We start from the raw sequence: 13231 nt of genomic DNA on the forward strand, positions 1-13231 counted from the left end.
CAAACCTCAAACCTGGCCCCCCGCCCGACCTCCCCGCCAGCATTCCTCTGAGCCTCCTCAGACACTTTGCTGAGAACCAGCCCATCCCACCCCGCCCCATCCGAACCCAGGCTCCCCCACCTCCCCTCCACGATTCCTCGGAGCCTCCTCGGGATGCTGGGCTGATCTGGGCCAGGACCCCCACACGCCTTGCCACGCCCCATCTGAACCTGGGCTCCCCCCACTTCCCCGCCAACATTCCTCTGATCTTCCTCAGGATGCTGGGTCCACCTGGGCCGAGCCCCCCCTCCCCCGAGGCCCCCCAGCAGCTGCCCGCCATCCCAGTTCCCTTCCGGCACTTTCCGACTCCCCTCCTTCCCAGCTCCCATCCCCAGCCCCTCCCTCCTGCAGAGGGCCTGGCCTGCACTTTCCCCAGCACAAGCACCACAGGCCGTGTGAGGTCCCCAAGGCCTGTCCCAGCTCGTGCACCCCGCACCCCATTTCATTCAGGGCCTCGACCCGTTTTCACCAATTCTATTCCTTTTTGTCCCACGGAGGCAACTGCTTAAGACTTTTATCCCGATCACCCACTCCCGACACCTCGGCATGCGCACGTGCTCCCTGGTTCCACGCTGTGGCCCCTGGAGACAAGTCACTAAGATCGAGGGCTCCTCCCACTTCTCAAGGGCTGTTCCCGCCCGTGGGCCCCCTGCCACTGAGAATCCATGTTCTAGGTTACCATGCCCCCAACTGAACGGAGCACGCAGGGGACGCCACGTCTCTGCAGGGACTGCTTTCCTTCCCTAACGAAGCCCGAAAGCCCCAAAGCCACCGGCTTCACACTGGACTCCAGGTCTATGCAGCTCGACCTCAGGTCTGCCCCTTGGGGTCCCCCCACCCAGACCACCGAAAACGGGGCCGAACTCGCCCCTGTGCCGACTCCGCGGTGGGCCCCTCCGGTTCTGCAGACACACCTGCCCCCGCTGTGAGCCCGTTCAATGACACCAACGACCTGAAGCACCGCACGCACGGGCGCGTCACCCCGCTGGCGGCCTGCCGCCCCGTCTTACCATGATTGCAGGCCCACCGGATCCGACGTTCGCGGTGAAGCTCGGGACCGCCGACCTGAGGGAGGGCTACAGACCAGGGACGGCACAGGTCCTGCCACAGACAACGCCAGCCGGGCAGCGGGCAGCGGCGGCAGAGCACGGGGCCTGCGGGGGAAGCAGGACGGAGCTGTCACCGCACGCACGGCCCCTCCCGCAGGCTCGCCCTGACCCCCAGCCCTCGCCCCATCCACGTACACGCAGGGCCCCGCCGCGTCCGTCCCCTAGCACGTGCTTGCCCCGCTAATTCTGGTACCCGTCGCCACCGTGCGAGCTCGGCACACCACGCCCCTGTCCTCTGACCTCAGACCCATCCCGTCCACTCCCGAATCTCACTCCACGGGGACGTACACTGTCCATTCCCACACGCACGTCTTCCCGTCCGCACTTAGGGGGCGTCCTCTGCCCTCGACCTCGGCATTTTGACAAACCTACGTTTCCCTGTCTGAATGGACCCTGAGTCAGCTCGAACTCTGGCCTCTCGGCGGAACCTAGAGCGTTAGTGACCCTCTCCTGCGACCCGGTGCCCCTCAAGATGACGCGAGGCACCTTCTCCTCGCCAAGAGCCGCACGTGTCGCCACGTCCCTGCTGGACACCTCCCGTGCTGGAGGGGGACATGCGACCACCGGATGCTCACACGGACATGTGGGCAGCGCGCTTTATAACCGTGCTATCAACTCCCCGACGCACCTGCAACGTGCTTCTATTAAGTATGGCGAACAAATCTAGCCCAAACTGGCAAACCAGCAATTAAAGAATAAAACCCTCCCCAACTGCATTACTTTTGACTGAGAATTCGGCCTTATGCATAAAAGCAGCCCAGTATCATAAACGCAGTCTGACGTAATTATACTTTTAACGCTGCAAACGTTTCCAATAAGGCTGTTTGCCACTGTTTAAGAGCAAATTTGCAAACGGCAAAGTAAACTGGTTCAGTAAACACTGGCTCATCTCTTTCGAGATAGGAAAACGAAATCATTTACGGCAACGCCAAGTCATAAAAGAACATTTGGGAACTTTTCCCACGTGGAACTGACGTGGATCCGGACACCACGGGGCGTCAGAGAAACGCCCCGGGAAGTGCGCTCACGCAGATGGCGGTTTCCCTGTCTCCACCCGAACTCGATGTCCGGTAAGGACGTGTTCATGACAACCTGGAGGCTGTCGGATTGTTTAACAAACTCCGCAAAGTATCTCCGACCTTCGTTCCTCACGTGCAAACTGGCAGCGTGCTCTGTGCAGGACGCCTGAGAAATCAGTCCCCTCGACACGGTGGCCGCCCAACCCACACTCACACTGAACCTCACGCCCATACACTTGCCTCCTCTCCCGTCTGCCCGACGTGTCCCCAAGGAGACAAAGGTGACGGCAGGGATGTCGCCGTGTCCGGCATCCCACATCCGTACGTGACTTAACGTGTTACATGAAACGGACTGTGGAAAGATCTATTCAGAACGTCAGACGGAACACTCGCCCCGCGAGTGTAGTTTATGACCCAAACTCACATCACACGAGCAGACGTGAGGCCCGTGATGCAGATGCTCTGACTCCTGACAGGCTTCTCTGCAACGCAGAGCCCGGGTCCGGGAACGCTTGGTGTGTGTGTGTGAATCCTCTGCAATTCTGACGTTTGCATCATTCTCTCTACTAAGGGTCAGGGTCTCCATCGGTCTGTGCTGGCGAAGTAAACTTAGCGGTGGCCTGAACTAGGGGGTGGACAGGGAATGTGTGCAAATGGCACAGGGATCTCACGTGGGTAATGGGATGTTCTAAAAGTTCCTTGTGTCAGTGGCAAAATTTTCTAAATTTATGAAAAAACTGACATACTCTGGTGAATTTTATGGTGTGTAAAATATACATCGATAAAACTTTCTATAAAGTAAAAGGTCAGGACCTTGCAATAACGTACGAAAGTTGTCACGTCACTTTCTTATGTCGCCAAAGGTGCAAAAAAAATAAAACGAAACAGTCAACCTTCCGACAAGACGCCACCTCTGGAGCACGCTCCGCCAGCAGATGACAGAGACGCGCGCCAGACAATGAGCCGCAGGACCGCGACGACCAGAAGACAGCGCCAGATGCGGCTTTTCTAGACTTAAAGGAAAAAGGGCAACCACGAGGCTTCTCGGGGAAGGACCGATTTCATGGGGACCCGCACCAAGCGTGCATTTGGGGGGGCGGTTTGCGGGCAAGGCTTTCACCTTCCGATGCCCCGAGGCTGCGGGCAGGGGCCCCCACCTGGCCCCGTCCCATCGTCCTAACCCACCTGGCCTGTCAGTGAACACCCACCACCAGCCCCGGTCCACGGGGCTGAGCCACAGGGCAAGACAAGCTGAAACGAGGCTTCTTTGTACGATGGAGCAGAGAGGGGAGGCCGCTCGGAGGCCTGTCGGCCACCGTCCAACCTGAGCTGCAAACCCCTCCCACCCCACCTGCAGCCGCTGCCCACTGATCAGGCACAAACACGCGCCCAGGACAGGAGTCGTGGACTGGAGACCTGGAGGACGTGGACGTGGACGTGGACGTGGACGGTCACGCATATAGTAACCCATGTAAAAAAAGGAGCCGAGGCTCACTGCGCTCAGCTCAGGGCGGGTAAAACAGGCTCTCCTTGATGAGACGGGCCTAAAATCTAAACAGGTATCTCTCATCCCTAAACCTAACACACCACAGTCACGAAACCCTTGCCAGGAAGAAGGTAACGCTTTGTAGAATGACCAACTTTCTCCACGGCAGAGGAGAGCCAAATGAGTCATGGAGAAGCACATGGCTGCACTTGACGCATTCGCTGTCACGGTAGATGCTGTCGCATCGCAGGGCGCACGGCTCCCGAACGACCCCACGCCTCTCAAACACCCTGGGAGCCCTCACAGATGTTCTCGAGCTTTTGGAAAGTGTGGACTTTGAAATTATTAGGCTGCATGAAAATTTAAGTCAAAACGTCATGTGGTCAGACTTGGCTCAGTCACACACACCAGAGGAGACGCCAAGGGACAATGAACTCACTAGTGCTCAAAGCCAGTAAGATAACAGGCCCTTCGACAAAAAATGTGCAAAAAAGTTTAACGAGTAACAGGAGAGAAAACATAAATGGAAAATATTCATCCACAAATAATGCCATTTGAAGCTACAGAAACTTTTCAGGCCTATTTGTCAAAAATAATCATTATAAAGACACCACAGGGGGTGCACAGAGGAATTGACCCCCAGTAACTCCTGATGAACTCCATGCTGCCCACGACGCTGGCAGACAGCATTGCCACGCGACGCGTGAGTCATACGGCATTTACGCCCTACAGCCCACAGCTGGACCCTGACCCTAACTCAAGGTACCAAATGCATCTTTAAATGTTAGAATATCAGCAGCAGCGCAAACTAGGAAAAACGCCCAGCCCATGAGAAAAGGAAATCACGTGTGGACCCTTTGTTCGTGATACATAATCGCGAGGACTACGTGCTAAGGTGAGGAACGTGACTGGCACGCGTTTAAGTGAAATCAACAGGAAATAAATTAGCTCGAAAGAGTCCGACCACCCACGTTCTCAGAACGAAAGCAAACGGGCAAAATAAAATTTAACCCCGTGCCGCGGTTGAAGCACGGCACGACAAGCCTTGGACTGACTTTCCCACTTTCCCCGGCAATTACTCACACGGCTTCAGATTCTGATGTGGAAAAGAAGAATCGATCCTCGACCCGTCCCCGAAGCGGCCCACCCCACGCGTCCTGCATCCTGGCCCACCTGACCGCCACTGAAGCCCACGCCCCCTGGGCTGCGGCGCTCCCCTCACACGTGCCCACCCCCCATGCCCTCCCACCAGCCCCGCCCGCTGTCACCCTTGGGTGTGGTGTTCCAGAAAGAGGCCGGCCAATGCCTCCTCCTCAAAGAAACTATTTTAGCCTGTGCCTGCCACGCCGTCACTGCTGCTGCTCGACCCGCCGTCACGGGGCCATTACAGCCACAGACCTCGTGCAAACACACGGACACGGCTGTGCCCATGAAACTCTACGGACGAAGCTGCCGGCCGCCAGCGGGTCCGGCCCTTGCCACGTCTGCTCTGAGACGATGCTGGTGACTCATGCTATTTAGATAAACTCGCCCTGGAGACTAGAAAATCCTACTATCGGAAAATCAGATGGCCTTTCTTGCAGACCACAATGTGTGGCTTAAATATTATACTTAGGAACTTTCGAGAGCGTGGGAACTGCACTGAGGAGCCAAAAATTCCTGTTAAAGCGCCAACTGTGCAGGCTTACTCGTTTAAGAGACCTTCTTCTGGGAATGGGGCCCTGATCAGACGTCACTGAATTCAAGTCCTCTCACAATCACTGAGGAATGCTGGGTAAAGAATCAGGCAGGGAGCATTTGTCTCAAAATGTTCACCTTTGCTTTGAAACTCAAAATGGTGGACCTAAACTAAACAGGCCTACTGAGTTTCAATTGATGGGTAATATTTCAAACAGAAAGAAAGTCTAGAAGAAAACTCACCTATAAATCCCCTTCTCTTGGTTTCTAAAAGGTATACACGAAACCCTTGGGATTGAGGTCATGCAATCTTAAAATTAAAAAAAGTCACAAAGGAAAAACAGAGTAACAAGTCAGAATCAAATTCTGTATAGCTTTCTTTCCCCCTAAAAATGTAAGCAACCAACATAAAAACACAGACTGCAAATAAATCTACGTCACATTGAAAAATCATGGATAATAACTTTATTACATTGTCAGCTGATTCAAATACATTAATGAAAATAAAGTGAGAACAAGACAAAACAAAAAAGGAATAAATAATTAGTAAATAAGCATAGGAAAATATTTAGCTTCTTATTTGCTAATGAATGTGATGTGTATTTATAACTCGGTAAGAACAGATGATATATAATTAAAATAATCAATGCAAGTCAAAGTGTATATCCCTGGCACTCTATTTTTTCAAAGCAATGAAGGCTGATTAATAATACTCTGTAAACAATTTAGAAAATGTATCTTAGGTTCATATTCCTTGATTCAATTTATTTGCACATCTGCATGAAAGGATCCTGTTTTATGCAAAGCAATTCGCTGATGCTTTATTCAAATTCCCAGCAGAAAAAACGAAGTCTCTCACAAAAGGGAATTATAAAACATTCATTAGCAGAATATTCAGCACCACTGAGAATGAAGTTTATTTTTCACAGAACGATAGGTTGAAAAGCAACAGAAATCAAACATGGAAAGAGCCCCCTACACTGCACTGCGACGAAATGAGACTGACACAGGAACGCGACAAACGCGCCAGTGAAAAGCACTCGGTCCTGCGTTCACTTCCCTCAACTTCCTGCGATGTGCTTATCCTGTGAAGCTTTTAAGGGAAAAAAGTGATCCCAGTAACGTTTCCCAAATGATTAAGTTAAGCGGCCTGCAAACCCCTCCTCTGTGACGGGTTCTCCGCCCCTGGCTCAGCACGGCGCCGGCTCTAACCTGTTTTGCACTCGGAAGCGGCTACCTGGACGTCCAGGATGGCCTCAGCCACCCCTCGGGGTCTCGGCCAGGAAGGCCTGCCTCAGCTCCGCCTGGAAGTCCACCACGGGCTCCTGCTGCTGGGACCGCCTCGGGTACAGCGGACACCTGCGACCAGAGCACAGCACAGCCGGTGAGAACACGCGCCTGCGTCGACGGCAGTGCAGGAGCAAGCTCAGGGGCAGACTTAGCCAAAGGAAGAAACACCATTTTTTGCTGCTTCTTGAACGCCTAGTGCAGTGCCCTCGAGTTTAGCCTGAAACCCAACTGAAGACTAAGCCGAGCCTGAGAAAACGAGCAGCAGCACGGAGAGCGTTTACACTACACGCTGCAAAGCATGAACGTAGGGAGGTATCTGAAGGGATGCATGAAACGAGTCCAGAAGACTCCAGCCCCGAAGAGCAGAGCTGGCTGCTGGAGGCCACCTGCAATTCTGAGTGTCCGTCAGGGGGCTTCCATGACACCTGCGGCCGGCCGCGTGCTGTCTGGCTCGATGCTGCACAGCACACAGGCCGCCACTAGACACCGTGAGCTGGACAGACCCTTCGCCCAGGCACAGGACCCTCCCGCAGCCCATTCCTCAACCACGACCTCTAAGCTGCCTCAAGGGCGTTTGGGAGACTGGGCGGGGGGGAACGATAATTTTTTAAACTCCGAGGTTACAGAGGACTAGAGGAAAAATGAGCGTTACCGCGAAAAGTAAAATTAACAGAGTGAAAGGGCGAATCGTGCACGTTATTTACCTCTGCTTTGTCGTTCTGGGGGGGATACTGATCCTGACGGCCACCCTTTACTGGCCCTCACGACCCCTCGGGGATGCTGGATCCTGGGACCCACGGTTTGGGAAAAGGGAGACTGTGGCTGTCGTTAACGTGGACGCTCGGATAACTAAGAGGCACCCAGCCCTGGGAGAGCCCGGCCGTGCGGTTGTCACATGGGCTTAGGGTGCAGCAAAAGGCCTGCCCCGCGTCCCCATGACCGCCCGGGTGCAGGGGAGGTGACACCAGTGCACCACCTGCCCGACCGACGAGCCTCCTGAGACCCTTCCACCCCACGGGGTGCTGCCCAGAGCGCACCCAGGCTGCGTGCAGCAGGGGTCAGAGGCCAAGAACACAGCCTCCCCCTTTAAAAGCAACCGCGGTTCTGGCCACGGAAGCGATCCGTGGGGAAGGCTTAGCCAGGACCCTTCGGGGAGAGGCGGGTCCACCTGAGGCTGCGGAGGAGAAAGGCTCCGGCGACAGTCAGCTGTGCGTGCGCCTCACCCCAGGGACTGACCTCGCCTCACCCCAGGGACTGACCTCGCCTCCACCACGATGCCGCCTCAGCGTATTTCCAGGGGCACTTTTTAAAGACACTGAAGTTATAAAAGACTAGCAGGAAAATAAGAGGTTACCCTATATACAGGCAAATTACTATAAAGGACTATCTATAATATTCATAAAACATTCCTTTTGAAAGTAATTTCCAAAAATGAAAATATAATAAAGGAAAAAATAAACTCGGAAGTGTAAATAAGAAGAACAGGGAAAACGGAGAGACCTTTAGCCTCACCAGTAACTGAAAATGTGCAAATAAATTTGTAATTTTTCATAAAAAATGAGCTAACAAAATAACACACTAACTGCTATCCACTTTTTAAAATTTTTTAAAAAGCTTTAAGATCTGAAGAAGTGAAAAAAATACAAATACTAATATTAATTTTCAGGTTGACTGTTCTTATCCTCATTGTTTGTAACGACTATGAAATGCAAAAAAAACCTAAATATCCATCAGGAAGTTAATTATATCCTTATACTACCCACATTCTACAAAGTATAAAATGAGGATTTTTCATCGACGTGAAAAAATCTCCAAGGCACAGTTACACAATAAAATCGTGTATGTGAACAGGTCGCAAAATGCCTCTGCCCACCCCGTGTGTGCACACGTACACACGTACACACGTGCACATACACACACGCGCAGGGGAAAAGGTCTGAAAAGAAATTAGAGCTCAAACTACATGACGGTTATCTCTAGGGGTGGAGAAGGAAGCAGATACTCACTTTTACCTGTAAATTATGTTTTAGAAAGAGACTATATTCATGTATCATTAATACTTGTAATTTGGAAAAATAACCTAACAATACAGCTTTAAATAGAAAACACTGGTACCCAGTTGACAACGTCAAGACCGGTGGTGATGCCCAAAGGCTAAGGGTTCGATGTGCACTCAACGTGCAGCAGGTCACTGAAATGTTCACATATTTTTAATTAAAGTCTCCCTTCTGAAATCTCATTGTGAAAGTGCACGTCCAGGTGTATATAGCCTAAGGAAGGAGGTAAAAATGTACACATGCAAGTTTTAACCAGATAAACGCACTTCCCCAAAATAACTATCTGAGTATTGCAGAGCAAGCAGGAATATATAACTGAACATTCTTTCACTGCAGGAACGTACCAGTGATAAAGCAGAAGTAACTAAACGTAAATATGCTGAAGGACACAGAATTTTACGAAGACCAAACCCGCCTGCTCTGGTGCGGATAAAAGGAAACACACGGCCGCGACTCTGGCAGGAGCTGAGCTGACTTCGGGCCCCCCGGTTAGAGCGACAGAATTGTTTCCGGCTACTTCTCCTGCACGTTGGTGCCCCTTCCGTTAGTCCACCCCGCTCCGGCCCCCGGGGTGCACGCCGGCTGTCGCGGGGAGCGGGGTCCACCTCGCCCGGCCCGGCGCGGGACTCACTCGTGGCTGCTCAGCGACGCCGTCCTCCTCCGCTTCACCTGGACGCCCACCTCCGGCACGTGCTGCTCCGTGGTCCGTCGCAGGTGTAGGCGGTCCCTGAAGCCCAAGAGGGATTCGAATGAATTCATCGGTTTGTGAAACGGCCATTTTCTTAAAGCCAAGTGTAATATGATGGAGTTTTTTAAGTGTTTACAATCTAATTAAAACAAGGGACAGTGGTCTACGTTGACTACATCTCAATAAAACTGGAGAAAAAAATCAATGAAATTTTGGTCTGTATCTTCCAATAGTCGGGTTCTATCCCCAAACCATCTTTTCCCCCTTAGAAGGCCCTGAACATCAGAAAACCTAGGGGGAAATGTCAGAAAATGAAGCAAAAATGAAATAACATATTTCCACTTACAGACACACGTAAAGGTATAAATCCATGTGCTTACAGATATGTTTCTATAGAGACATACTACTCATACCTAAGTACCCCTGAAAAGACAGAAATGTTGATTATAAAAAAAAAGACTTGAAAAAGTGTTCGAATGGGTCTTTTCGAACAGTGGAACGAAGCATCACGTGTAAACGACAGAACACGCAGGCAGCGAACTCCCGGGCAGCGGCTGCTTCCTCGGGAAGATGCTCAGGCGGTGAGCAGAGCGCGCAGCTCCCGCGGGTCGGGCTGCAGAGCCACTGACGAGATGGCTGCCCAGGGGCCTGCCCTTCGGGTCCCCCACCTGAGAAACTACAGGGACCACTCATTAAACGGAAATGAAAACTTCGATCAGAAAGGACGCCAAGAAAGGCATTTACAGAAGTCGCGAAGGGTAACGTTTCAAAGGCAGAACCCAAACACACATCCCAAAAGCGAATTCCCTGAACCCAGCTGTTTTCAAATTCACGTGAGACTGTGCAAAGTCTCGCGGGCCAAGAGCTTGCCAAAACCCCAACTGTTTTTACTGCTGGTAAAACTAATGTTCTAATCTAGCAATAGAGATCATTTTAAACATCACTTATGTACAGATCAAATTTTTAAATGAAAGAAGTCTCCACTTTGACCATCTCTTTGACCTTGGATTAAAAGATGGTTCCTCAGCTGTGATATATGAAGCACCTAAGGAAAAATTCATAAAATGGTCTCACCGAAAGTGAAGGGAAGTCTTTGCTTCAAAGGACGCTATTCAGTGAAGAAACAAAACGGGAGGACAATTTTGCAAGTTGCATAGCTGACAGAAGTCTACGTGAAGACTACGTAAAGAAAGAACTCTTACAACTCAATAAAATGACAAAATTCAACTTAAAAAGGGTAAAGGACTGCAAAAGACTACTTTCCAAAGATACAAATTTCCATCAGCACAAAAAGATGCTCAGTATCTCTACAGTCATCAGGGAAATGCGAAACAAAGACACACCACTTCTCACCCTTGGAGGAGGGAGGATGTGGGGGGGCGGGGAATGAGCCGCCTCCAGCACCTCCTCCCAGTGTGGACCGCAGCAGCTCCGCCCCTGCCCCTGGAGTGAGACACACACCAAACCTCAGTGAGAAGGTGCCCGCAGTATTAACCTCAACGGCCAAAAGCAGACAGGAGCTGAGTACAACTTATCAACGAACAAACAGAACACGGTGGGCTGTATCCAGACACTGTCTCGTGTCAGTCAAGAGAGGGATGATGGGCTGACTCACGCGATACGGCATCACAAATATTTCTATTAATACGTTATATTAACGTCATGGACCCTGGCTACGTCAGAGAACACCAATAACGTAATCTCAGGGAGAACAGCTCATTACCCCCCCACCAAAAATTAGCTCTTTTACCCTTCATACCAGTTGCTCTCAGTATGAAGAGGTGTGAGTTAAATTGGGAAAAGAACCACAGTCCAAAAACATTCAATTTTATAAATCTACTTTAAAGCTACATGCAAAATCATGTATGACCAGCTTTCTTCTGAAACCACTGAAGTGTATTCTAACACGTACACACACATGCATTTACAACCTTCCTTAACCGCGTTCCCTACCCAGACACCAACGTTTCAGAAATTAAGCATTTAAGGCAAACAGTTGCTGTATGTACCCATGTTAATTTTGTTTCAAAATCACTTAAACTAATACACCAAAAAACTAAGTGATGAGGTCACACGTTTTCCTAATTGTCTAATATTCTACCAAATATTTAATAGCCCTTATACTCCCCCAAAAAACTTAATAAAATTCAACTACTAAAATCTCAAGAATGAAAATTTAAAAGAAAAAGAAAAAGATAGTGTGAGTTAACCCCAGTCTGCAGATTTCCCCATAAATATAACAAAATCGCTGCCTCCGAAACAAACCAAGAGAGCTCTGGTCCAGTCGACACCCAGGAACTAAAGACAGGAGGACGAGCCCCTCGCTAAACGCGGTGAAGGGGCTCACACCCCTCTCCATCGTGCACTCCACTCAAGCCTCCTCGCTCTGGGCGACAGACGTGGAGGGCACAGAAAGGACCAGGGATCAAGCCCTGACACACGCTAAGGAAAGGATGCTGACCCCTGGCTCTCACTGCCCTGCTGAGGCTGCACGAGTGCCCCGTGAAGGTCAAGGCTCTTCCTGTAAACAGCTACGCAGCAGAGTTCAGGGTCAAAGGAAGAGATGATCTCAGAGGGCCTGACATCCTAAATGTGCCATCTGTCCTAAACAGCACGTTAAAGAGGAAGAGAGAAAGGAGAAAAAAAGGTTTTGCTAAACCACACAGGGAAAACATTTCAGCAGTGAACTGCTGGACAGCGCAAGGAAACGCGATAAGACAAAGTACACTGAACAAACCCAACCCCGCAGCAGCTTGCGGCAGTGCCAGAGCCCCTGACTAAGCGTCCCGGAGGCCTCGGACCCCTCCCCGCGCCCCCAAAGCCCTGGCGCCGGGCCATCTGTTTACTGGGCGGGGCTGGGATGGACACCTTGAAAGCTAAGAGGCCTTTCTAGGGGGGCTCCAGGCCTCGGGGAGGCTGCAAGATGGCGGGCCAGAGTTTTGCAGGCTCACCTTGCAAAAGGCCACGTGTTCAGCAGTGACACCAAAATGCGAATGGCTGAAGCAGCACCTTCACACGAGCAGGAAAGACGCACAAGCCCCAAGCACCACACACTTCCGGATTCCTGCTACTTCTCACACTACAAGAAAATTCCAGAACAAAGCTCTCCAAGCTTCTAGATGTATCATGTTTCTTAATTACGTTCCAACTCAAACATAATGGGTAACATGGATGAAAAAAGGAATAAAAACAGGCAAGCACATCAAAATACTGCAAAGGATAATAGAATCCTTAAAAATGGACCCCAAATATCACAGTAGTGATACAGGGTTAGATACATTGTTAATTACGCTTTCTTACTAAATTTTCGTAGTAGCTCCAACTTCAAAAACGATGGCTTATAAAAGCATTAATTTTACAATCCGATCGAGGGCAAGTGCCCACCCCGAGCACCACGTGGACCCCGGCCCTGCGGATTCTCCGCTCTCGGATTCTCTCCTCTGTTGTTCTTCTGAGCAAGCGGTTCACAGCTCCGGGCTCCTGCGAGCCTCGACCCCCAACTAAAGGACGCCATCCATGAAGGCGGCATCATAAGGGGACACGCAGAGACTGAGGGTGACGCAGCTGTCCATCACCAAATGCGGGAAGTGGAGATCCGAGGCTACAGGAAGGGAGCGGCACAAAGGCTCGCTGAACCCACAGCGCACCCTCGGGGGAACCCACAACAACGAAGAGGCGGCCTTTCTAGGGACTGGAAAACAGACTTAAATGTCCTGCACGAGTGATGGGGGCCGCCCTGGCGACGCAGGATGGCCTTACCTTTCTCGGTCCCGAGGCCCCCAGCTCCCGCGCCCCGCTACTGGGCCACAGAAGCGCAAGGGCCCAGGGGGCTGCACCGCGGCGGGCGCAGCAGGCACGAGGCCGCA

The 13231-nt window shown here is 51.3% G+C and overlaps 2 protein-coding genes across 5 annotated transcripts in view; both read right to left on the reverse strand.

Annotated features, from left to right (window-relative positions):
- SNRPN (small nuclear ribonucleoprotein polypeptide N) overlaps positions 1 to 1188 on the reverse strand; it is a 5362-nt gene extending 4174 nt beyond the window's left edge. Inside the window, exon 1 of the mRNA XM_015585715.2 lies at positions 1050 to 1188. Coding sequence (XP_015441201.1) covers positions 1050 to 1052 — 3 coding nt within the window. The 5' untranslated portion in view covers positions 1053 to 1188. The remainder of the gene's footprint in view (positions 1 to 1049) is intronic.
- SNURF (SNRPN upstream reading frame) overlaps positions 1057 to 13231 on the reverse strand; it is a 49129-nt gene continuing 36954 nt past the window's right edge. Inside the window, exons 1-4 of one of the 4 annotated variants that reach the window (XM_025043511.1) lie at positions 9712 to 9752; positions 9309 to 9404; positions 6543 to 6689; positions 1057 to 1193 (exon numbers count right to left, since the gene is read on the reverse strand). In XM_025043511.1, the coding sequence (XP_024899279.1) occupies positions 6587 to 6689; positions 9309 to 9404; positions 9712 to 9737 (225 nt within the window). In that variant the 5' untranslated portion in view covers positions 9738 to 9752 and the 3' untranslated portion in view covers positions 1057 to 1193; positions 6543 to 6586. Of the gene's footprint in view, positions 1194 to 5573; positions 5641 to 6542; positions 6690 to 9308; positions 9405 to 9711; positions 9753 to 13231 lie in introns of those variants that run through there. The other 3 variants (XR_003044851.1, XM_025043509.1, XM_025043510.1) reach the window with 3 other exon arrangements.

This window comes from Pteropus alecto, unplaced genomic scaffold, assembly GCF_000325575.1.
Source record: "Pteropus alecto unplaced genomic scaffold, ASM32557v1 scaffold102, whole genome shotgun sequence".
Taxonomy (NCBI): domain Eukaryota; kingdom Metazoa; phylum Chordata; class Mammalia; order Chiroptera; family Pteropodidae; genus Pteropus; species Pteropus alecto.